At 38.6% G+C, this 25,602-nt stretch overlaps 1 protein-coding gene across 1 annotated transcript in view; it reads left to right on the top strand.

Annotated features, from left to right (window-relative positions):
• OCA2 (OCA2 melanosomal transmembrane protein) overlaps window positions 1-25,602 on the top strand; it is a gene marked incomplete at both ends in the record, with an annotated part of 180,251 nt that overhangs the window by 86,969 nt on the left and 67,680 nt on the right. The window contains 6 exons of the mRNA XM_082004815.1: window positions 1,478-1,625; window positions 3,144-3,201; window positions 4,593-4,701; window positions 19,384-19,511; window positions 24,151-24,210; window positions 24,760-24,864. Of these exons, the coding sequence (XP_081860941.1) occupies window positions 1,478-1,625; window positions 3,144-3,201; window positions 4,593-4,701; window positions 19,384-19,511; window positions 24,151-24,210; window positions 24,760-24,864 (608 nt within the window). The remainder of the gene's footprint in view (window positions 1-1,477; window positions 1,626-3,143; window positions 3,202-4,592; window positions 4,702-19,383; window positions 19,512-24,150; window positions 24,211-24,759; window positions 24,865-25,602) is intronic.

Consider the following 25,602-nt stretch of genomic DNA (forward strand, 5'->3'; position numbering starts at 1 on the left):
CTATAGACGTGAATCATACAAAATGTCAGTCAATTGCTGTTCAGATACTTTTTTTGTGTCAACTATGCAGGCTCTGGACATGTTTAATTTTTCTCTTAAATATTTGAATTCTGTCAAGTCTAATTCCTTGTTATTGAAATATCATGATTCACTTTCTGTTATGCTTATAAATACTTGGTCATAAAGGAAGGGGGGAATTAAACACGTTTAGTACTCTTTTTGATAGTGGATATGATGAACCACTAGGGATTTGCAGCAGTAAATGTTAATATTACTGCCTACATCAAAATGTGTTTAAATATTTCTTATGTTATTACATAATTTATTTTTAAAAAAATAATGTATGTAGTTTGTATACATGGTGCAAAGACTTCCACATCCATTTCTTAGGATAAGAGCAATTTGCTGATTGAACAGGAATCTTAAGATATAAAGTCTTGAATTCTTGACGCATTGTCTTCAACAACATGGATTTTGATGGGAACAGAAACAAAGGGTGAGGAAACATCCTGTTGCTTCCTCAGGAAGCATTTGTGCAGACAGTTTCTGAACGAATATTCTGCTTTTATTTCTTTAGTGATTTCCTGGAAAATCCAAAGTGTCGGGGTTTTTTTTGGTGTGGGTTTTTTTTTTTTTGGTTTTGGTTTTTTTGGGTGTGGGGTTTGTTTTTTGTTTTTTGGGGTTTTTTTGCATGCCCAGTCTAAGGTCCTTCCTGAACAGGAACACATGCTTTTTGGTCATTCTCCAAGTCCTTGACAATACTGGAAAAAAATTAATCAAATAGTATTGAAAATCCTGACAAGATTTTGGAGGCTGATTTCAAGTGATAATCAGTCTGCCTGAACTTACACAGGATCAGGTATCATTCAGGTCACCATGCAGGTGATGGTAGCTGTATTTACGGATATTTTCAGTGCCTAAGAATTAAGTTCTATTAGGAAACCTCTAAAATGTTATTATATGATATTCTGTAAGACAGTGTTAAACTTCAGTTTTGCCTTACATTGATAAAGTTGTTTGTATGAACATATAATGAATGGAAACATGTTGCCCATTCTGAATACAGTGAAGGAGCATTTGCTGAAATTCCTAACTACAAAGTGACTAGTATCTTGTTAGCAGTGTAATGATGTATATTGGCAGTTTATTTTTTTTGATGAAAAGTGCATGTGCTATGATTTTAGCATTAAAGCTTGTGGAAGGCATTTGCAAGCATTTGAAGACAGTACTTCTTTTTCTTTGGAAAAGACTTTGATATTAATTTATTTAAAATTTTGAAAAATTTCTATTTATTTTTCATTCCCTTCAGCTCTGCAAAAAAAATGGTAAAAGTCGCTTCCTAAGTGGAAAACTGTTGGGAAACCATTTCAATAATTTTAACAGCTTTGAGTCCAGGGCACATTACACGTATTTTGTTCATCTCTGGATTCGTGTGCATTATACCTGCTTTAAGACAAGCAATTTTGCTTCTTTTTAGAGCTGAAACATGAGATCTATGTTTGGAGACTAACTGCACAGCGCATTAACCCAGCCAGCAGAGAGGAGACTGCTGTGAAATGCCTTTTGATGCAGAAGGTGCTGACTCTGGAGATGCTCCTGAGGAAGAAGCTGAGGACGTTTCACAGGTGAGCGGTGACCAGGGTGTCCCACCTACCCTGCTCCAACCCTTGGTGGGAACAAGCTGCAGGCACAGGCAGTTTGTTGGACTGACAGGGAGCTCCTGCTCATCTCAGTCTACAGCCAGGAACAATAACATGGCTTTGCTAACATCAGGGGTGATACTTCTGTTTGCTTCAACCAGCCAAGGGCTTGTGTCTAGTAATTTTAGGCAGAGCTGAAAGTGAAGGCTTTCAAGGATCTTCACTGGGATGAGACCTACATTCTTAGTCGTCTCTTGATCAAATGGGTATTGGAGCAGACAGGAAGAGCCACCCCTCAACCTCAGCAAAACACAAAGTATTTTAGGACAAAATCAATGTGTAAGGCCTGGAAAATATCTATCAATATGACCCAAATTTAAAGGCCTTGAAAATTCAGGTATTTTTTGGTTTAAAAAGATCACAAATACCTCATTAGACTTTTCCTTGCAATAGTGGCTTCAGGGTAGTAAAATTCTATAATTTCTTTTTTTCACTGAAAAATTCCAGTGCTCTTCAGTGAACTGTTGAGTTCGAAAACTATGTCACCAGTGAACTGCTGTGCTTTAAAATTATTTCATAATAAAATCTTCAGTGTGAACCTGAGTGCAGACATAATTAGCTGTTTATGTATAAAAAATAAGTTTATATAAATTAGGACTAAGAAAAGTGCTAACCTTTTGTTTACATTCTGGCAAAACCAGCTGTTGTGCTATGGAATTTGATAACTGAGAGTAGCAGTGATAAATACTCTGAAAGTGAATTGACTAAAGTGAAACTGAAATAATTAATTTTCATCAACAAACATGTTAAAGACAAAAAAGGCTGTTAAGATCGTCTCCTTTTTAAAAGATTGTAACAGATTATTAAACTTTACGACATTCTAAAGAAGGCATTTCTAAAGTATAAATAAAAATTGTATATTTAATCTTGAAAATCAGGCTCTATCCAGCACAGTATGTTTAGAGCAATGTAAAAATTCATTAGCATTAACAACAGCTCCTGAACTGCAAACCCCAAGGCTTTTTGCTGGAAGGCTGACTGTGCTGATAACACGATGAAGTTTTTCGGATCCTAAAAACTTCATTATAAAATGCAAATGTAAAATATATGTGTTCTGACTTGTTGATGTTAGCACACAACCCTTGTTTTATCGCAGCAGGGCACACATCAACTCCTGAAACTATTAAGAGAACTACATATTGCATATAGCTAGATCTTATACTGAGGTCCATACTCTAGGAAGCTAGGTTCTTCCAAGCCTGTGGAACTCTTCATGAACTGAAGCATTTGTGTACTAGTGGAGTGTGTTTCAAAAGTGGAGTCTTACATGAACGCTCATGGGAGTTTGGCTGCTGGCCGTAAGAAGGCCATGACTCCTTTGTGGTATGAGTTATTCCATACAGAGGAAAGGGTGATCTGCTTGTGGTGAGAGGGATTAATTCCAACACTCTTGGCAGAGCTCTAATTTCACTCTGGAAAAAAGCAGGTGTCATTTTCTTTCAGGCAAATTTCACAAGAAGATAAGAACTGGGAAACAAATATTCAGGAACTCCAGAAAAAAGTGAGTAGATGGCAGTTTTTCTCAGTATCAGTGTAAATGGACCTATGCCTTTGTACAGAGAAAGTGTGCTGAATCAAATGTGAATTTAATAACTCTCACGATAGCAGGAAAACTGGCAGGCAGGCTGGCTGGCTTTTCAGTGGGGCAGGGTTACTGAACCACATTGTGAGGTTTTGTTAGCTTTTATACTTTTGTTCCTTAGAGAAATATAATTCCAAGGATCAATAAATAATTCAGCAGTGTTTTCTTAAATTTTGAAGCCATGGCCAGAAAGACTCAGAAGGTGTCAATAGGTTGTTTGTAAACGTGATGCATGACGATAGAGTACACTCCTGCTGATGTACCAAATATCAACTCTAATTTACTGCACTGCTTGGGAGATGCCTGCTTCATTGTTCAAGGAGGGATGAACCACTTGGATAAATCCTGTTCTCTTTGCTGTGCACACATGAACACTGCCTAAGTCTTTGTGCTGAAGCTGGGTCTGATGAGATGTAAACCCTGTAGTGGGATTAATTTAATCTAAATTTAATTGTCTAAATGTCCCATTCTCTCCACCTCACTGGCATCGCTAATGAATCCAGGCCTGTGTGTGGGAGCTCAAGTCCTTGACTGGGACATCACTGTCCTGTGTGTTACACCAAAACAGAACAAAACCAACAGGATTTCTTATTAGGTTTTACACCTTTTTCAAGGCATTGCATGAAAGACATCTTTTTAAAGAACAGAACTTGTACTTTAATAGAGCTTTAAACTGTCAAATGAGAGAGGGACTCAGGCTGGGAGAAGGTGATACCCTGGGCTGGCGGCAAACATGAGATCAGAGCAGAAAAGCAGAGTCACGACGGAAAGTGCTGGGTCTGAGGGTGAGAGCATGAGGAGATGGGCACAGGGATGCAGGAGCTGGGCATGGGGGTGTAGAAGCTGCATAGAGATTATGGGCTTGGCTTGGCATGTCCATGAGAGTTGTACAGGAGACATGAAAGCTCTGACCTCTAGGCTAGTTTATAGGTTTTCAAAGCATATGTGCAGAAAAGGGTGATTTTGTCTAGGGTTGGGAAACGACAGAGTGCCTGGAGTGCCCTCTGTAGCAGGAATTGCATTTCAACCCTACTTCTGCCAAAATGAAGTTGTGATGGGGGTAGCTGAACACAGCTGAATGTATGCAGCAGGTGCTTAGCTACTCGTATCTCTTAGATCGCATTGGGCCACATATTCATGTTTTTTTATAGCTATGCATTATACGCTTCAATTTAAAATTTTCTGTCTTATGCTGAAGATGAATTTACAATACAGGAAAAGGGGGCTTCACACAGGCTTTTGTCAACTCTATGCATAATAGACAGCTCCTTCTTTAATACAGTTATTAATTCTTTTCTCCCTGTCTACAGCACAGAATAACAGACAAAATTCTTCTCATCAAATGCCTGACTGTGCTGGGATGTGTTATTCTTATGTTTTTTCTCAACTCATTTGTTCCAGGCATCTACCTAGATCTTGGTAAGTTTCATAGATTTGTTCTATTTAAGTAAAACAAACAACCTACCTGAAAAAAAAAAAAAAAGTAATATTTTTCTGAGTCTGGATCTTTTCAGAAAGCCCTTTTCCATATGTCTCCAGCCTCACAATACCACCAGGTTAGTCAGAACAGCAGTTTCTTAGTACAGGTTTTCAAAATGCAGTCATGTCACATTCAGGTGAATAACAGAGGATGCTCATGACTTCATTTTTCTGACGTCCCAATACTAATGAGCTGGCTAAACTTTACAGAAAGCAAATTTGACCTTGGCATGATTGCACTGCAGGTTTGAGTGAATGGACAAGGTGCATTATAGAGATCAGAACATCATAAATCCATAGAAGGAAAAAAACAGTAGTCTGGTGTTATTTCTTAAATATAGATAACGCTTTGTATGACTTTCACTCTCCATTACTTTATCACAAGAATAAATAATTTCCCAAAATAAAATCAGGAGGACACTGTATATGTGTGAAAGAAAAGTAGCTGTACGCATACTTTCTATGTATAGACCTATATGTGCAGGGTTTTATACAGCTAGTTGTATACCTGTATGAGGACAGGCGCCACATATCCTGAAAACAGAACTAAATTAAAGCTCACACCTAACTGAAGGACAGCCATGAAACCTAACCATGAATTGCCCTATCAAAAGTAGAAAATATTTTTTTGGCTGCTGAGCACTTGAAAGTTATGGAATTTCAGATTTATGTTTTTTCATGCAATCTGAATTCCCCCACTGTGTACATCCATCCTAGTGACTGAAAGACGTAAATCTTGAAAAGGAATAACTCATAATCAATAAATCACAGAATCACTAGGGTTGGAAAGGACCTTCAAGATCATCAAGTCCAACCATTAATCCAGCACCACCATGTTCCCTAAACCATGTCCTGAAGTGCCACATCCACAGGTTTTTTAAACACTTCCAGAGATGGCGACTCCACCATCTCCCTGGGCAGCCTGTTCCAATGCCTGACCACCCTCTCGGTGAAGAAATATTTCCTAATATCCAATCATCATATACACAGACACTACATTGAAATCCATTTTTGTTATGCACAATATAAAGCTAGTTATAGCTGTACAATGGTGATCAAGTTGTAAACAAGACCTTTCGTATCTGCTGCTGACAATGCTGGTGTATTGACTGGCTTAGAAAGGTACCAGTAGCAGGAGGCTGTTATCGCTGGCGGGACCTGGGGAAACACCAGTGTTGTGTATTGCCAGCACTAGTGGGAGGATATGGCCTACTGTGTCCGGAGCAGCGTGTTTTAATGGGTATAGCTTTGCTGCCAAACACATTTATTCCAGGCACTGATCCCCAGCCCTCAGGCATTAGGAGGTGCAGGATGGCCCGTGCCCACGCTGCTGAGACCTTGTCCCTTCAGAGCAGACTGGTTGTACCTCCTCAGCACAGCAACTGGCCCTGTGTTTCCTCTTGACATTGTATGTATGGGTTAATTAATTTTTAAGTTGGCAGCGAGGGCAGTTTTGTAGCCTAGCAGAGCTGTGTTTTAAGATTATGAGGCCGAGGACATATGTTGCATTATCTGGTACATGTGATGGAGTTTGAGTGCATGAATCCACAAGGGATAAAGTTGGAGTAACTGTACAGAGCAGAGAGACCCAAATCTGATCCAGACTCACCCATACTGCTGTTTGGGTGTGATCCCTGAAACGAATTGTCTCCAGAATTGCACCTTGATTTATTTTTATCTTAGATGAAACAAACTGGGTCACTGCAAAAGAGTCTGGGAGCAAAGCAATACTTACACACGGGGGACTTTGGGGGACCAGGACCTTGCCGTGCACCTTTGCTTGTGCTAAGCAGTTACCCAACATTGTTGACACATGCAGCATGACCTTGTTGGCATGCAGTGGGAGTCCTGGTGCCCTGGAGCAGTATGAGGTTAGGAAAGGGGCCATGTTAGTCAGGCTTTCTTCCCCATTTCAGCCAGTGCCACAGCTGCTCTGGCAGCTTTCCTGTTCCAGAGTATTTGTCATGGAAATGAGTGATTTCAGCCCATAAAGAATATTAGCTGTTAAGAAGTTAAAAGGTATACTGAGGTATTATAACAACAGAAGCACTATATTACTAAGGTGTAGGAAGATGCAGAAATTGAAGGCATTTGAAGGCGTTGGAAGTCACTCTGGCTAAGAACCTGAGGAAGGTGTTCACATTGTCAGTTTAAGATTTGCACCCTTACTTTTCTGTCTCAGATAAGTGGGCACTGAACCATGTAGGATTTCTTGAATTAAAGCCAACATCTTATAAGTGTTTTTGAAAAGCCGCAAAGTTTGTAGGACCACATAGCACTGGTTGCATATGCTCTTGGTGAGATATTCTTTCAAAACTGCAAAGCAGTTGGAGTTGATATTAGAAGAAACTTAATAGCTGATGTTTGGTTTTTGTCCTACTTTATGTCAGTGAAATAAATGAAAACAAATGACATGGTTAGTGGTGAAGTTTTCTATTATTCACTAGCTGATCTTCAACTACAACCTTGAAAGTAAACAGGGGCTGTATGTGTTCTGTATAATTTCTCCCTGTTCTGTATTCACGGCAAACCTATCAGATAAATGAATAAATGTTATTAAAGCATGCACATAATTTCTATTAACAATTAATGGAACCTGCAAATTTCCACTGAGATCTTGTTGGTGATTCCCGAATTCCACTATCTTGATGATAGCTGTCACTTATTTACCATTACTGAAGTAGTGCTGCTGTGAGTCTCTATGGATTTTAGTCCTCCAGTGCATGGAAATGAGGTTCCTGAAATACAGTACGTCTTGTACCCTGATGGTTTGGGTACATTTGTTCAATATGTTTTTCTCATGAAAATGAAAGTTGATTGTAGTTCAGTGTTTAATTTTCTACCAGAATAATGTTTTATACAGAGGCTGAAGTGTATGAAATCTAATAACTTTTAATTGCATTTGGTAGAATGAATTAGAAAGATTATAGAATTCTTTATCAGTCCCCAGCCTTGATACAATTTTTCCATTATGAACTTGGAATCATTAATATAATTTGAGGGATATGACATTTTAATTTAAATAATAAAATATGCATACTTAGCTGCCTTTCAAAATGCAGAGCACTTTCCTATTCAGATTTCTTGTACCTGTTCATCAATTTATTTAGTCTAATTCTATGAAATATCTATGTTAATGAAAGATTAGTACTGAGACTTTAAATAAACAGATACGGCAAATTTTAAGACTTCTACAGTGCTTTCATTTGGCCCCATGGGATTTTACTTTATTGATAAAGCATTGATAAATCATCTGAGGAACGATGACAAAAGATGAAAGTAAAGCCCCTTTGAAGATTGTACCTGGCTCCTAAAGTCAGCTAAAGTTTGACTTTAACTTTTAGGCAGGCATTTCTAGAGCTTTGAACTATAATGAGATCTCCCGAAAGAGACGAAAGATTTTAAAAGTAAAATAAAGCAAGATTTTGTTAAAATTTAAAGTAGATTTTTTTTTTTTTTTTTAAATAGAGGGTTGGAAAGAATAGACAAAATCAATTTATAACCTACTTCCTCCTGCTTCTGTGGGACAGCTCCTTCCTTTTTGGTTTGGTTTCGGTCAGCTCAATGAGTTGCTGAGCTGCTGTGAACTCTGTGTAGCTCCTTCTAGTATCCTTGAAGAGGGACCCATCACCTCTGTGGTCCTGCTTTGCCTGCCCCTCTCAGCGGTCTCTGCACACAATGCAGGCACCTCCCTCCTTGCAGATGCCCTCGCTCTTGCTCCCTTCCACCTCAGGACACCTCTTTCTTGCCACCAGGCTGAGTAGTTTCTGAGGCAGGGGAAGGTCCTCTCCTCCTTTTAAAAGGTTGCAACAGACTCTGCTGCTGTCATCTTCAAGAAACAAGGTGCAAACCCAAGAGCAAACAAAAGAGATATTGCCTGTTTCAGAGGAGAGGTACTGTCTCTGTTTTGGCTGCAGACTTCTGAAAGCTGGGAAGGTATGCCAGGAGGAATGCAATTGTATGCTTGCCTTATTTACGTATTCATTCCCATATTATCACCACTACTTTCCCTGTTGGAGACAGTACTCTTGCATAGGTGAACCTTTGGTATTACCATCTATGGCTGTTCTCATGTTCCTTTGATGAATTAATTATTTATGCAAAGGATAGAAAGAGATTTTTGTACTCACTGAATTCTTCCATAATTTAGGACTGCTATTTGCTCCAGCCCCAGCAGAAGACAGAGTTTCAAATCATAAACCTTGCAGGAGCTAATTTGTCTTTGTTTTGCTTCTGCAGAAGTGTTATAGTCTTCACACTATTACCCGAGCCCATGCTGGTATCTTTGGTGCCATGGATGTCTGTGATCCTTCAGACATCAATGTTTAAGTTAATTACTTTCAGCTGCCCTTAAAATAGTGTGCTGAGAATGTCAATAATCAGTGGAGGTTACCAACAGCTGTGATTCATCTGACCTACTTTAAAGGTCTAAGTCATAAAATGATTCACCTTATCCTATGTCACTTCACTCTTTATATGCCAGAGAGTACCTTCTCAAGCTACACCAAGTTTTAGTCACAGATACTTAAAAACAGAAACCACAACAGCTAGATGGACATTTGGCTTGATAATTGATAACTTGGCTGATAATAATGATAATTGATTATTTGGGGGTTTCACTTCTATCTAAAATAAATTTTCTCATTATTAACCCAAGCAGTGTTAACAAAACCCCTAAACTTATGAACTTTTAAAAAAATTATGATTTAATTCTTTTAACTAACATGATCACTATGACCTTTCTGGGTAGTAGGACAAGTTCTATAAATCAGCACTCCACTTCTGTCAAGGAAACACCCTAGGTCTAAATTTTCCCTGTTGTCCTTTCTCTAAAGCTAGTCCCTCAATATTTACAGACAAAGGTTATCTTGTTTGGTGGGACCTTATTTATGTAGTTAAATCTAGTTTCTCTTGGAAAAGTCTCTCTTTTCTATATTCACTGTTGTTTAACTTCTGACAGTGGGCTTGGTCTGCAAATTCTGATGCAGATACTTTTGAGGATCTGAAACTCTCTCTTTTCAATTTATCTTAACTAGATGTATCTTGCATCATTGAAATATTTTAAAACTGTGACTGAAATAGTGGAAAAGTAGGGAAATAATTTTTTTCACTTAATTTAAGCTGAGTTCTGTTTTTGGTAGGCCATGTTGTGCAGAGCTTCTTTTTATTTTATTGCCAGAGCATTAAGGGAGAAATGTGTTCAGTTGCTGTAGAAACAAAAGACTCCTGTTGTATTGTCACTTCTGTAGATACCACTTGTCATATTTTCTGACTCATTTCCATAATTTGCAGAAAAATTGTTGAAATTCACATGAGAAATTAAATACCTTAATTGGAAAGCCTTCAACAGAACGAAATGCCCCAAATTATGTCTGCAGAATACGTTATGCAAAGCATAGAAAAAATTTTGTCTTAACCTGCAGAGAGGAGTGACACCTCAAATTCAGGGAAGTGGACTGGATCTGAAGTTTCTCCCATATAATTTCCCTTGATTTTCATCCTTCTTTTGTTTAAGTGGACAAGCACAATTTTTAGCTTACTCTATAATTTACACAGGTGAACCAATAATTATGACAGAGTTGGAACTGAGTGGCACTTGTAGTTTGCTTAATGATGAAGAAAGGGCTGCACTGCCCTAGAGAGCTTTACAAACTTGCTTAAATTTGCTGTTGAATCACAGCATGTTGGAAGTTCCATATGAATATTTACTTGTCTTGGAAACACTGAAGCTAGTTCTCCAATACTGCAGCCCACTAAGATTTTAACAACTAACTTAATACATTTTCTTTCCTGCAACATTTTCAATAAGGAACTCACTGTAGCAAAGATTCTTCCCCAACAACTCTGAGACAGCTCAGCAGGGTCAGTAAGTGTAAAAGCTTGCACAAGACTGAGCCGTGTTGTAACCAATGACAGAAACCTTAAACTTAGAAATCTTTGACTAAGTTATTTAATGCTATAAGCTAAAAAAAAAAAATTTTGCACAAGTGAAATAAATGTAGTCTGTGTGGTTTTGTTCTCAATGTGCAGCCTAGGAAGCTACCTAAGAAGAACTCTAATAAGCTTTTCTCCCCAGCTTTTATCTGGGCCCTGGGACCAAGTATGTATATGCATGTGAACTTGTGCTAAGAGGTTTCTTTAGAATGCTGAAAATGTTTTTAAACTTGAACCACTCCCCCACAGGAAGATCCTGCCTCACAGTGTGCAGCAGAACTTCTCAAGTCCCAAATAAATAAATAAAATAAATAAATTTATAAATGGTCATGGATAAGGAGCACAGAGGTGAGAAAGGTGTGGGCAGATCCCATTAATCTGAAAAAAAGAAAGTGTTCATATTTTGGAAATGTTTGGTTTCAGGTTAATTTGTGCAATAGTTAAAATGAAAGGTTCATTATTGAGCTGCTCAATGTTACTGAGGAGTTATTTTATAAAATGTTTGGAAAAAAAATCAGTTTAATAAATCGGTGTACAATTGTTTAGTGCTTAAGAAAACAGAAAATCCTAGTGAGACAGATAGCTATTAAGCTGTAAAAACTGGTGAATGACATAGATTTAAGAAAGCATAAGCTTAATGCCAAAACCCACGTTGTTCTTATATTTCATACCTTATATCACTATATGCTCATTGTAAAAAGTGCACAGTTGCTCTTTAATTTGTCACTGAATCTTACATTTTTCTCCAGATTATTTAGGGTCTGTGATATTAATCAATTAGCTGAGGAGAGCTTGTAGGTATTGACTGACAAGTAATGGCTCAAATGATACTGGATTATCAACTGTATTTAAAGCTGTCACAACCAATACTTTCTTTTCCTTGTCTTTTTTTTCTCTTTGTGGTTTTTTTTTTTTTAAATTTTGTTACTTTGTAAAGCTTTCCAACATGGCTTGATAAATTAAGTAACCAGCTGCAAAGCCTGAGAAGCAACATTTACAGACCTTTTCTATAAAGCTAAAAATATCAGCTTGAATAACCTGTGGTTGCCTGGAAACTCCTTCACACATTTCAGTAAAGGAGATGGTTTTGGTCTCCAAAACATTGCATTAGGGATGCCTTCACTGCATAGGGCAGTAGGCTCCCACTTTCAAAGTACTAGTGGTGATGTTATGCTTGTGATATTGTGGGCAAAAGGGGAGCATTCCTTATAGCTGGAGCTAAGAATTTATTGTTATTCTAATTAAAAGTTATATCAGTGTAAGTAAAACACAACAAACAGTTATTGTTAGTCCTCTTATGATAATACTAACACTTACAGTCCAAATAATCTAATTAGTACAACACAAAACTCATTAACAATATACAGTTAAAACTGTTGTAAAAAAAAGACAAAAACTAAAAACCCCAAAATACTCCCAGTATCTCCCCCTTACATCCTGATGTTAGGGTCACCCTAACCACCCTCAGTCTGGAGAAGAGGAGGCTGAGGGGAGACCTCATCGCTCTCTACAACTACCTGAAAGGGGGTTGTGGTGAGGTGGGTGTTGGTCTCTTCTCCCAAGTAACTAGTGATAGGGCAAGAGGAAATGGCCTCTAGTTGTGCCAGAGGAGGTTTAGATTGGATATTAGGAGAAATTTCTTTATTGAGAGAGTGGTCAAGCATTGGAACAGGCTGCCCAGGGAGGTGGTGGAGTCACCGTCACTGGAATTGTTCAAAAAAAGTGTAGACATGGCACTTCAGGACATGGTTTAGTGGGCTTGGTGGTGTCGCGTTGGTGGTTGGACTTGATCTTAAAGATCTTTTCCAACCTTAATGATTCCATGAAAAACCTGCTTTCCATGATCCTTGCAGTCTTACTTTCTTTTAGGACAGTTTTCAAAAAATTCTGCCCTTGAAATTGCAGTCATCTTTACAAACATGTAATTAAGCATGGAAAACATCCTGTCCTTTCTGCTGCCGATACACTTGATGAGAAAAAACCAAGAGCCAGTAACAGCTGTATTTGCTAGTGCAGCTTTTGTGCTTTATTGCTTACTTCCAGAAAAGTTAACCTTCCCTCTATTTTGATATTTGCAACTTCTCAAATTATTTTTGGTTCACAAGAGTCAATGAGGCTATGGCAATACAGTGTGTTTGCAGTGACCTTTTCTAAGATACCTCTGTAAATTTTTAAGACTTATGGATTGGTGCAATATACATAGCTGTGTATCTGTCAACACATCTTCCCTGTAGATGCAGTGCCCAGATATAGCAATCTCGAACCAGGGTTTCTTTCTTACAGTGTTCGCTCTTGAATGCCGTCCTATTTCAGCTATGAAATTGCATTTGGGGAATTAGTGAAGTTAAGTGTTGACACTGCAATACACTTGTGAATGTGATTTCTGCATTCTGACCTCATGGTATTACAGCTATGCAACAAAGACTGGCCCATCCTTTCCTAATGCATACGTGGTGCTGATCTGTGATTACAGAGCAGCTAGTCCTCTGCCTCCTTATTTTATGCTACACTCCTGGTTTTTAAGGTCTCAATTACCTTCTATCAGCATAGGTTTCTGTTTCTTTTGCTTTAAGTGGGGTTACAGTTTCCACCAGCATTTTGCATGTTCTTTTAATCTTCTTGTATAGTACCAAGCATTTCCTGTTATGGGGTAAGCTCTTCTGGACTGTCACCATCACAGTTCTCGCCCCATGGAGTAGCCTTGTATTGTGATGCTACAAATATCACAGAACAACTGAAAATTATTTCTATGAAGATAAGCCTATGAAAAGACTGCTCAAAAGACCAGCAAGTTGCTTTGTAAGAGGGCAACTTTATAAAAAAAGAATATTAAAGAAAAAACAGTGCTTATCAGTCAACAGCAAGTATTACTTATAACCATTCAGCATGATTTCAGAATGTATATTTTCAGGGATGCCTGATAAAATAAAACAAAAATGCCAGAAACCTAAATACAGGACATTTTTATTCACATTCAGAACTACTGAAGGAATATATTCCATGAGTAGAGCAAGCACTACTGGAAATACGTCTTTGATTTAACTTTTTCACCCCAATATTTCTGTATGCTTCTATAAGAGTATAATTGAGTGTATGCTTTACATAACATTAAAACTACACCATAGTATGTGAAGGACTGGCATACATCCTTAGGCTAAATTTTGAGGGGTTCTGGAGTTAATCAGACTTCTGATTATGCTGTTGGAACACAGTGATGGACTTTACTTCCTCATATATTCATTAACATGCTTGAAAACAATTGTTCAAAGGTAAACGTCAAATGTTTTAGCTGGTAAGCCTGTAAGGGACATTGGGGGCTAAAAGTGTTTCTGCAGTTCACAAAAGGTTGCTGTCACCACTTTGACAAATATAGAACTGTTAAGATCACAGAAGAAGAATATCATACTTTTCTTGGTCACAAATGTCTAAAAAATCAGTGTGTCCATCCCATTGTCTGCAGATAGGAGTATTGTATTTTCATCTGGCAAGAAACTGCTCTAGCTGTTTTTTAAAACAACTCTACTTATTTCTCAACCACTATAAATATGTGACCCTGAATATTGTGTAGCCTGAATCTTCCTTGCTGCTCTTACACCTCCTCCTCCCTTCCTCTTGTCCTACCCCCTACTGCCGCCGCAAACAGGTTGCTCTCTGCCCTCTGGAGGAGCCTGGTACATGCCCGAAGACTTTACAGGATCCCTTTAATCTTCTTATCTTTGAGCTAAATATCCTGGATTCTTTAAATTTTTCCTCAAAATTCAAGTTTTCAGACTGATGATTGTGCTTACTTCTCTGCCTTGGATTTCCTAAAAGGTACACATCTTAAAGCATATCTTCTCAGGGTTTACCAGGGATGAAGAGAGCAGAGGTTGCTTCACAGGATTTATCATTTATAGTCCTGGTTCTGTATTTCAGTGAGTCTTTAGGTTCGGTTGTGATCCACTGTATTTCTTGAGTCTCTTCTGCAGGATTTTAAGGAACCAAGTTGTTTCCCACCCTGGATTTGTGCAGTTTTAACTCTTCCTACCTAAATGTAACAGCCTGGTGGCTGTTTTCTTCAAGCAGCATGCTGTTTTGCCTAGGCCAGCATTGAGATCGTGCAATGTTATCCCGACTTTTCTTTTCAGTGCAAATGTCTCAAGTACCATTTCAGTTTCCACAAAAGTGAATTTTAAGTGTACCCTCAGTCTTCATAAAGACATTATTTCAAATTCTGTGCATGTAAAGTGAACATACAGTGTCTACATGTTCACTTTGTTAGCAGGAAGCTTATTATACTTTTCAGCTGGTAGTAGGTCAGACAAAATTACTTTTACTAAGGAATACAAATTTTACTTAATGAGCGTTTTAAAGACCTACACATTGTACAGTAATTTTTTTCTTTCATTTCTTTCTCCTACCTACCTTCCTCCCACATATTCTAGACTTCTGTTTGATTCTATTGTTTTCTATTTTCAAGTCCTTCTGCTTGATTATTTCAAAATAAGGTGTTTGTTTTTTTTTTTTCCCAGTAGGACTGCAATTGTATTCTGCTCATCACAAACTATTTATTGTTCCAAAGGTGGTTTTCCCTACTGTGTAAAGTGTATGAGAAAAGCAAAGCTCTCAAGCTATTTCTACTTTACCTTTTTTTCTGGTCCCAGGCAGAAGACATGGGAATCTTTTGTATGAAGAAAGCATTACAAATTTGAAAGGTGCATTTTATAATAAAATTTCATTTTATTTTTCCTAAAATAAATATAAACTGCCACCATCTTCAACAAGTACCATATCAGTGCAGAAATGGAATTCAGATTCAGGTTCTCTCTACATTGTATTTCCAGAACATCAGTTGTTGTGAAATAGAGGCACTAAAGGGCAGTAAAGGAAGTGGTCTGTGGAACTATAAATGGGCTTTGCTTTCACTATAGTAATAAGAAGTTATTTTTTGAAATTATTTCTATTTCTCTTCCTCCTGGCTATGTTTTGTGGTCCAGTAAACTTGAAAATACATGAACAGAGAAGCCAGTCTTTAATGTGTCCTCGTACTTTCAATTCTTCAAAAAGGAAGGAAGAGCTTCAAACTGAATCCAGGTCAAATGCAAAACTACCCAAATATATAAAACACAGATATAGTATGTTCACTGTCATGAACGTACTTAGAAAGGCCTTGGAAAAAAGCCTTAGAAAACCTTCTCCCTTAGAAAGGCCGGCTGCCAGATGTTCATTAACTGTACAGTTAACTTGGACAAGCAGTTCAGCAGAGAGCAGTCAATCAACCCGTTACGGCATAGGCCAACTACTGCGGGCTTCAGGCTTCAGAAGACTTTACTCTCGTCCAGCTGCGGGGTGCTTGAAGTCAAACCGTGGTACTCAAAGGCATCATCAACGGAGATCTTGCATGAAGTCCCTCAAATTCCTTGAGAGACTTCCCCCTTCCTCTCCCCTTCTCTGTGCTCCCGTCCTGGGCCCTTCCTCCCAGAGATGGCTAACTGTATCTCCTCTCTGCAGGCAAGGCAGGGAAAGCAAATGTACCCTGAACAGACTGTGTGTGTAGTCTGAAATAAGCTCTGTGCAGCCAGAACTGGCAGCTGGCGTGTTTGAGCCTGGAGCACAGCGGGAGGACAGATCTACCCCTTGCCCATCCATATTCCCAGGGCACGGGGCTGCAAGGCAGGGCACTGTTCTCTCACGCAAAGCTCACGTGTGGGGCTCGTGCACGTGCCTAACGCTCGTGGTGCTAGGCAGAGCCTGGCTCTAGCTGCCTCTTGTGCAAATCAGTTGTATTTCGTTAGCCTTAGTGAATAATTGTTATCTCCATGTAGCATGTTCAAGCTGGTTTGTTTTCAGTGGGGGGAGGAGGGTAGAAATAATGCCAAGATACTATCACAGGTGGTTCCAGAACTGTTGAGAAATTGCTGCTCTTTAATTCTTCACTTTGTTGTACTTCAAAACGTGTGTGACAAAACTTAATGTTGTCACATTTGTACAAAATAGCAGTAAAACGCTGCTCCTCATCTGCACGCATCCATTTCCCCTTGCAGTATTCCTCGAACAGGAATTGCCATCATCTTAATTTATTTAAGGTGGAGTTGGGCCCACTGTTCTTTACTGGAATTCAGAGAACAGCCAAGACTTGACAGTCAGAAGAAAATTGGGCAGTGCATTTCCATAACCCCTTTCTTTGTGTTCAGAGAAAATAACTATTTAATTTGCATGGACGGATTCACTTTCTTTTTGGAAAGGCAGTAAACCAGCTATGCTAGCATAAAGGTGTGGTAGACAGCAACTGACAGTTCTCTCCTCACTTTCTTTTGCTACTTTGAGAACTCCAGGAGCACTCCCATCCCTGTGGTTTGTAACTAATTTTTGTAAAGTCAAAATACATACACATACCCAGAGTCCAGTGCACAAAAATATGCATACATTTTCAGCTTATGCCAGAATCCAGCATTCATCCTGAGCTATACAGATTATTACCACTCTTAGATCAGTCCTGGGGTCTCTCCCAGTGGGTGGTAAAATGACATTCTTCACAAGAAAATTTGGTACCAGCTGTGCCCCCCCCCCCCTTTTGTGGTTGTTTTTGCTCTCCTCCTCCCTTGCAGTATGATGCTCATGCATGAGCTATTTTTGACCATGCGCTCCGATTAGATCACTGTGACCAAAGCAGGGAACAGACTTGCTCAGCTTGCAGGATGGCAGTGTTTCTGTCTTTGGAGGTGAGCAGAGCTGGCTGTGAAACATGTTTTTTGGATCCCATGAGGCATTCATCAGATTTTACTCAAAATCTGTATCAGGAACAATGTAGGAGCTGAAGCTACAAAATTTGGGATACAAAATGCCTTCATTTTCCAGCTTTCTGCTTAGCTTTGTCTTTGTTTCAATCTATATGGTGGTATTTTTGCTGGCAAGACATTACATTTCTGAGTCCTTCATATCTGCTGAGTTACAAGGATTTCCCTGCATCTCCCTGTAGAAAAGGTTTGCACCAGGCTAAAGAAAAACTTACTGTGAGAGCTGCTTATCATGGATCCAGCAAGACCAGATTGGTCATCTGTGTGGAAGCTTTTCATGAAGAAGGATCATGGGAAGAGAGCTGGGGAAGGGAAAAGTCATTTGTAGTGCTGGAAAACCTGGTTTCAGCCAAGCGGAGAGGACAGAAGCCAGGTTAGGGGCATCAAGAGTAGAGCTGAACTGGGGAGAAGATGGGACTTGGAGATAGTTGAGGGGAAAGAAACAGGTCATTGGCTGAAGAGTTGGTGTCACTGAGAGCATTTTGGTTTTGGAGCCAAACAATGCAATGAGTATGATTTCACTGCTGCGCAAATACTGCAGCAGAAAATAAAACCGCCTCAAAGGATGAAATCTGGAGCCAGTGTCAAGCTGTCTGGTTTGGCTCTCCTTACCTAACAGACCAGCCAGAGTAACTCCTGAGCTGCTGGTTTTGGCTTTTGGGCAGGTCTGGTCGCCCACATTAGGCTGCAATATTTTCAGCAGATGTTCCTTACTGATCACAGTTAACCTGAAATTCTCATTTAAAGAGTGCAGTATGTCATCAAAATCTCCTAAAATGTACTTGAGAGAGCAAAATGCATTCTTCGATTAGGGAATACTTACGTGACAATGTATAGGAATTTTCAGAGAAAATAGTTAAAGTTTACAGCTTCATGAACAGTGAGAAACTTTGGTGTCTTTATTTCTTTTATATTTAAATAAGATATAAATGCAATATAGCTTAATTTTAAACTGTTGGATGTTTATGGATCTCTTTCTTCTTTTAACTTAGTGGAAAAACACTTATGTATAAGCTTAAGTAAGTTGAATGGCCTAAAATTTTATGAATCGGTCATCTATCTCTGGATTTTCTTACTGCTGCGGTTGTTGAAGGGTTTTAGAGAGGGATCACTTTATTCATCTATCTACTCTGTAGTAGGGGCCTATTCTCTTTAAATTACATTTGGCATTTGATTATAAGTTTGTGACTTAAAGTTGGCTTTGCCAGCAAAGATTGTTATTCTTCTTTTTTCCTCAGTTTTTCTGCAGTTCTGTGAATCCATCACTTTCTGACTGTGAATATAGGAAACAGGATGAGATGTATGAAATAGTCACAACAAAGAGGGGAATAACTTGAAGAGGTGGAAGGCTTTATTTCCATGCCATTAAAAAAAAACTTAAATTATGGTATCTTAGTTTTTTGTATTAAAAAAAGGTCTGCTATTTAGGAAAAAAATAGAGAAGATAGAAAGAGGAGCATCATTCTGAGGAAAAAACCACCCAAACCCCTTTTGTTTCATGTCTGAAATCCCATTCCATTGTTTAAGATAAATGTCTCAGAGGAATCAAACAGCTCCAGAAAGCATTTTAACTGTGCAGAGGGAAAGTGAGCCTTGCTTGGACACAAGATTCGCTGATTACATTCTCTGCCTGATTGTGCATTTGATTTGCATTTTCTGTCAATCAGTTACCAAAATATGCATCTTAAAACACTTCAGGATCTATAGAGGGATCTTGTCTCTAAAAAGCCTGTTTTGCTATTTAAAGTCAGTCTCTTTTCTGTTTTCAAGAGTTTTTCCCCTCCTCTGTTTATCTTCTAGAGCACATAACCAGTAAGTCTTGAAGGCCCTGAAAAATGCAATAACTTTTACGTTGGTGGCACATAACAAGTCTGAGAAGTGTAAAGTGGTGTTTTCTCTTTTTCTAATACAGGCTGGATTGCCATTTTGGGAGCCATTTGGCTGTTAGTGCTAGCAGACATCCATGATTTTGAGATGATATTGAACAGAGTTGAGTGGGCAACCCTCCTTTTCTTTGCAGCATTGTTTGTTCTCATGGAGGTAAGATTCTCTGATTTCTAAAGCCTGAAGAGTTACAACTGACTTACTTAAAACGCGAATTGTGTTCGTGGGCAGAGACCTCCTGCAGATTGAATCCCACTGGAATATTGAAGATTAAGTGTAGTCATGGTAGTACAGAGAGAAATTGCAGAGTGGTGGAAGTTGGCTGGACCTCTTTGAGATTTAATTTTTCACTGTAAGCTTGGTCTCACTCTCTCTCCTTCTACTGCATTTGCTGAATGTATCTGACACAATCATTTTTATATAAGTGGAATTTTAGTTTCCAGGTCTGTTGGCAGTCTATGTATGTAAAGAGTTTATATGTATTTATGTTTGTTTTGCAATTATTTAGACAAGTGATAGGAAAAATAAAACAAGAAGAATAAACCAGAGTTGAAAAATTATCCTAATGTTGTCTGTTACATGCTGGCTACCAAATGGCCTAAGAGGTTTCATGGGAGTATGGTTTGAGAAGATAATATCACTGAATTTCAGTTTGCAATTGTAATTTTAAAAGATTTTCAGTACTTGAAATGCCTGGATGTCTTACTGTGTCTTTTTTTTGTGTTTGTCTGCTTGACTATTAGAAGCAGTCTAGCCATGTTTGTATTCCATTTTATTTACTGTTTGCTGCTTTTGTATAGCCTGAGAGGATTTATTTTTACCCCAAATGTTTGGATAAGTCTTCGTATGAATACTCACATTTACTTGTCAGTTAAGCTTCTGTGCATTCCCTAGAACGCTCGGTATTTTTCAGTTGCTATTTGTTGGGTTTACATGATGTAATTATGTTGTAGAAACATGACTGGCAAAAGCCAGGTGACCATGGTACTGCCATGGCTGGTGAATTGTCTGAGTGAGCAGCCTGGGAAAAGCCTGTAATAACAAATTTGCTCACACTGCCTCCTTCCTCCACCCTCCCCTGAGTAATTGCAAAGACCCCAAGAATTTATAATTTGGGATCTATTAAAAAAAATCACCAACAGTAAATGCAACAAAATTTGAAGCAAATACAAATAGCGAATAATTCAGCTAAGTCTAATTAATGCCAAATTGGAAGTCAAAATCCGGTAACCTCTGAGAAGATGAATGGAAACTCTGATTATCATTAGGAGGCTTGTTTGTGAGCTAGCATGTCTAAAATTCATCAGGAAATGTTGATTTATTGTACACCCATTAGTACAGGCATTTTTTAGTTCTCTACATTATCAAGCTCTATATGTCCTTGCATTTTCTAGCTCTTACAGGGAATCCATATTAAAGCCATGCTTATTTTGTCTGCTGCTGCTGTAAGAGTTTATTAGTTGCATTCCCTGATGTATTTGTTGTTTTAGCTTGGATTGAATGGTTTTGATTTGAGTGCTCTGTGACTGCACAATAACGTAGTAGAACACGCAGGAAGTTATTTGCCATTTATTGCCAGACTTCGGATACGGCTGTTGTAATTCACTGAACTTCATTTTTATGGTTTCTCAGGTCACCTGAGATAGTTTGCTAATGAAAGAATATTTTTTATGGCTTTGTAGAATAAAAGCAGTTTAAGGTCATGAAAGAAACTTGTACATATAATCAAGTGAGAGACACTAAATTCTTCCCCTTAGATGAATGAAAAAAATCTGCTAAATATCATTACTGCTAATTTTGATCTGAATCTATTACCCTTTGGATTAGCAGGTGGTGACAGTCCTTGCCAAGGCATTTTCCTTTCCTTTAGGTTAACAATGTAAAGAAGCAGCAAGTCAAAACAAAGATATGCATTGAAGTGTAAGAAATCTTTCTAGGCACTCAACAGTTGCCAGCTCATATTCTTGTGGATCACCCTTGATGATCCTCCATCTTAGAGGGTTCCCAGTCTGAAGCTATTTCATATTGCTATAAATGTTCCCTTTCCTATCACAAGGCACATTTAAAATGGGGAAGGAGGGGATTCCCCTAAGTGTCCCCCTCCCCCTAAGTGGGACTTAGGCTGCAAGTCATTTTGGGAAATGTGAATTAAGTTCCAGAGCCATGGGGGAACTCTCAGAGTTTCTGCCTTTGGGTGCTCATTGGTCCAGTCTGGCAGATCTTTTGCAATGAAAAAGCTGGAAAACCTTTGGATCTCTCATGTTTTCTGTTGTTCCTTTGGCTAATTCATCTTTACAAATGTCTTTTTAGTCCATGTTCACAAATGGCTGTTACAAGCCGTAAAATCTTTCTGCTTCTTCTGTCTCTCTGTCACATAAGTTCCTGTGCCTCTCGGGGATACAGTATTTTGTTCAATTTTAGAGTCAGAATTGACGTTTTACCTTAATCCCTTCAGGCACAGTTTATTTACAACAACCATCATGACATGCTGTTCGTAAGAGGGTTCCACGCAAATTTTTGTGCATAAATTAAACTTTGATCTAAAGTGGAACATGATTTTTTTCTGCAGGAAACTCTGTTTTGAGCTGTCAGAGAGGAACTAGTACACTTGAAGGCACCAATTAGTGCAGTAATACTTATTCCCCTTAGAAGACACAGGAAGATCCAGGAGACCCTCCGTGCAGTTTACACCCAGGGGTGGCCAGTGGCAGGGTGCTAATCGCTGACTACACTTAGGTGCTTGCAGGGGATTGGCCTGGATATTGTAGAGACATCCTAAAGTTGGTTATGTGATTAGTACTGTCATCACCTCGAACGTGATGGGCTACCGTGATGATTGCTGTCTTGCAGGAGCAATGTGCGTGTCCTTCATTCCCTTCCCTCTTTCCCAAATACTTCTTTTGTAGTGCCATGTCTGGATTCCAGAACAAATTTTGAGTGTTACTGAAAAGTAATATGTTTTGTTTATAGTAATTACGTAATAAGGCAGCAATGTTAACTGAATGTAACTCAGAGCTCTGGTTGCTGATAACTATGTGTTAAAAAATTTATTCTGAAGTGTGAATGCAAAGCAATTGCAGAAAAAATATTACAGTTCATTAAAAATATTGCTTTTACATAAATTTTAAAGGTCACTTTCATAACCTTTGCGTTGATAAAGCAATGCAGATATCTTAGAATGAAGATGGTAACTTAAAATTACCAGCAAGAATTAATTTCTTATGAAATTTTCTCCTGTGAATTTAAAGTAATGAAAAAATATCCTTTTTATTAATGTAAAAGGTATGTGTATGTATTTAAAAGTCTTATCACTTGTCTTCTGCATGTTGTGTCTTTAAATGTAGATACATCTTTTCTTGTGCAATGAATTGTTAAAAGAAAATATAATTTCTGGGCCAAATTTTAAATATGGGGTGATACCCAAACCACTAGCGTTCAGCTGCCACCTGCATGAGCTGTAGGTACAGGAATTTCCAGTCTGAATGACAGCCTCTCTGTCACTCTGACATTACCATGTCTTATACCACACCGCTCAGTGCTTATTGGGATCTTTGTCCATCTCTGTCATGGAATTTAACAGCGTGTGAGTTGAATAGTTTTTTGTCTACTGATGTCTCCAAAACGCTCTGTCTGACTGCCAGGTGCGCGAGAGGGTACGGAGTTGTGTCGTGTGAATACTCACTTCTGAGGGAATGGCATCAGTAAGTGAGACATCCAGCTGACTGGTTCTTTGTCATGGCAGAAAAAAAAAAGTCAGTCAGTCAACCAGCTTGGTCCAGACTGAACCAAAAATGGTGATTTTCTCCCCTGAGAAACTGAAAAGTCATAAAATAGATAATACCCCATTCAACCCAAAAATAGTACTTCATTCTGGACACTCGTAAGAAAAGAAAACAAAACTGAAGTGAATAAAAGGCTAGCTGTCATGAGTTAAAATTCCCCTTTTACCTTGTAGTTTGAGGGAACAGGTCATTCTCCTGGAGTGTGGATACGCAATTTATATTCTCTTGTCTGCCCAAGGAGAGGGAGGAACCATCACCGCTAGGCTGGAGTTGTTGCTGTGTCTTGTCATCGGTGGTAGTAACCATGGTCATGGGGTGCTCTCCGAGTACCCTGTACGGATGGGAATGGCTCTCGGGGGAGGACAGAGCACTGGCCCAGTGCTTATGGGGCTCGCCCCCTCAGTTCGGGTGCCTGACATGGGGATCGGAGAGCTGGTTTTCCTGCCTTTCGGGTGCTGCTGCCTCTGTGCCAATTTCTGTTCACTGAAGATCTCTGGCCTGGTTTAAGCAGGAGGGTACTGTTGGTTTTTTTATGGGTCTGAGAAAGCTGTTTAAAAGAAACATGTATTTTGCTTTCTCTTCTTCATCTGAGACTGAGCACAAGATGCCTAATTTCATCTGACCTTTTAAACACGATGTACTCCTATCTATATTGTGGTTTGGGGGAAGTTGGTTTAAAATCAGTTGTGTTCAGGAATTCAGAAAACATGTATCCACTGAAGAATATCATCTTTAAATTTCAGCCATTCTCTGATGCCTGTGCCCCACACTTTTAAGTAAATCCCATCAATCATTCCAGCACAACCAACCCACTTCTGCAAATACAGCTACCAATTCCTGCTGTGTCTTTGCTTTCTACCAGTTGCAAAGTTGCTGTAGAAGCTATATGAGATGAACGTCAGTATCTTGTGAATAGGAAGGAATTATTGTATTTGCTTACATCCACTGAAAAAAAATGTAACAGCATCAAACACTTCACTAGTTAGTATCAATGTCTTTTTTTTTTTTTTTAGGCTTTGGCTCATCTGCACTTAATAGATTATATAGGAGAGCAGACAGCTTTGTTAATAAAGGTATGTTTAAAATATTTACAGTTTTTTAACAGGTAAGGAAAATAGTTTTAGTCAATAAAGTAATGAATAATACTTTAATTTTTATTTTAATGTTAACGATGACATTCCTGCATCAGCAATATCAAGAAAGCATGCTATACTTTGGTGTGGATGATATTTAATATGTATATATCTGTCCACAGCCAGAAGAAACATAGTCATAAATGCAAAAGGGAAGCCTTTTATGTAGTCTAAAAACCCCAAGAAAATATAAAGAGTAAAAGGGGGAAATTTTGAGTTGCACAGTTTATTTCTTGTGTGAAATGTAAGTATGAATATTAGAAATATCAGTCTTTGTATTTCTATTTGTTTAAATTTTCTTGGAAAAAGAACAATATTGTGTTACTAAACATTGGGCTATTTTCTTTAAGATGCTTTTTCTATCTCAGAGCCTGAAGGAGTATATAATATTGATAAATTAAAACTGTGGAGAATGTGCAATTATGCCATCCGGGGGACAGAGCAGCACTGGTCTCATCAAAGTTGTAATTTGACCTCTCTCAATTCCAGGTGGTTCCTGAGGACCAACGCTTGGCAGTGGCCATCATTTTAGTGCTCTGGGTGTCTGCTTTGGCCTCCTCCGTGATCGACAATATCCCCTTCACGGCTACAATGGTAAGGGTCTATGCAGCACTTGCACATCCTCCTCCTGGTGCCGGCAAGGCAGCTGACCTTACTGATTATGATTTGCTTTTTTTTTTTCCACCTCTGCTGTGTTGCAGTTTACTTATCTCCTAAGGTTGAACCATTATTAGAAGCTTATTCATAGTGTTAGGCATCTAGCTGGCGATTGCTGCCAGCAGTCACAGTTCACTGTGGAACTAGATCCACTGTTTCAGGTGTATTTTTGCACTGTCCTTGTTATATCCACACCCATAGCTGAAATGTAAATTTGTCTTTTTGATGTACACTGTCACTAATCGTCTGCTGCTATCAATATTTTCCAGCTATGTGCTGCGTAGTTATGCTAATGCTTTTTTAACACCTGTACCTTTTATTGCTGCCTTACTTACGTAATTAGTTTAAAAAACAGCAAATAACGTTAATCACAACAAATTCTTATTAGCAACTGAGTTTTAATATCAGAAAAGTATCAAATTATAACAAATTAAGGCATGATCAGATAGGTTTATTCAATCAAGATCTCTGTTTAAAGTGCAATAATCCCTTCATTATACCGTAGGAATGATTCATTGTTACAGATTGTTCTCAGCTAAGTATAATTTTTTCTTCTATTGTTACTGGCTGGTCATGTCCATCCTTAACCTGTGTCAAGTTTTAAGACACTTCTTATAGTGTGTATGATAGGTTGGACAGATTTGCAACTGCTCTCTAAATATATGTTAATATGGT

Source organism: Phaethon aethereus (assembly GCF_964289735.1).
Source record: "Phaethon aethereus genome assembly, chromosome: 1".
Lineage (NCBI taxonomy): Eukaryota > Metazoa > Chordata > Aves > Phaethontiformes > Phaethontidae > Phaethon > Phaethon aethereus.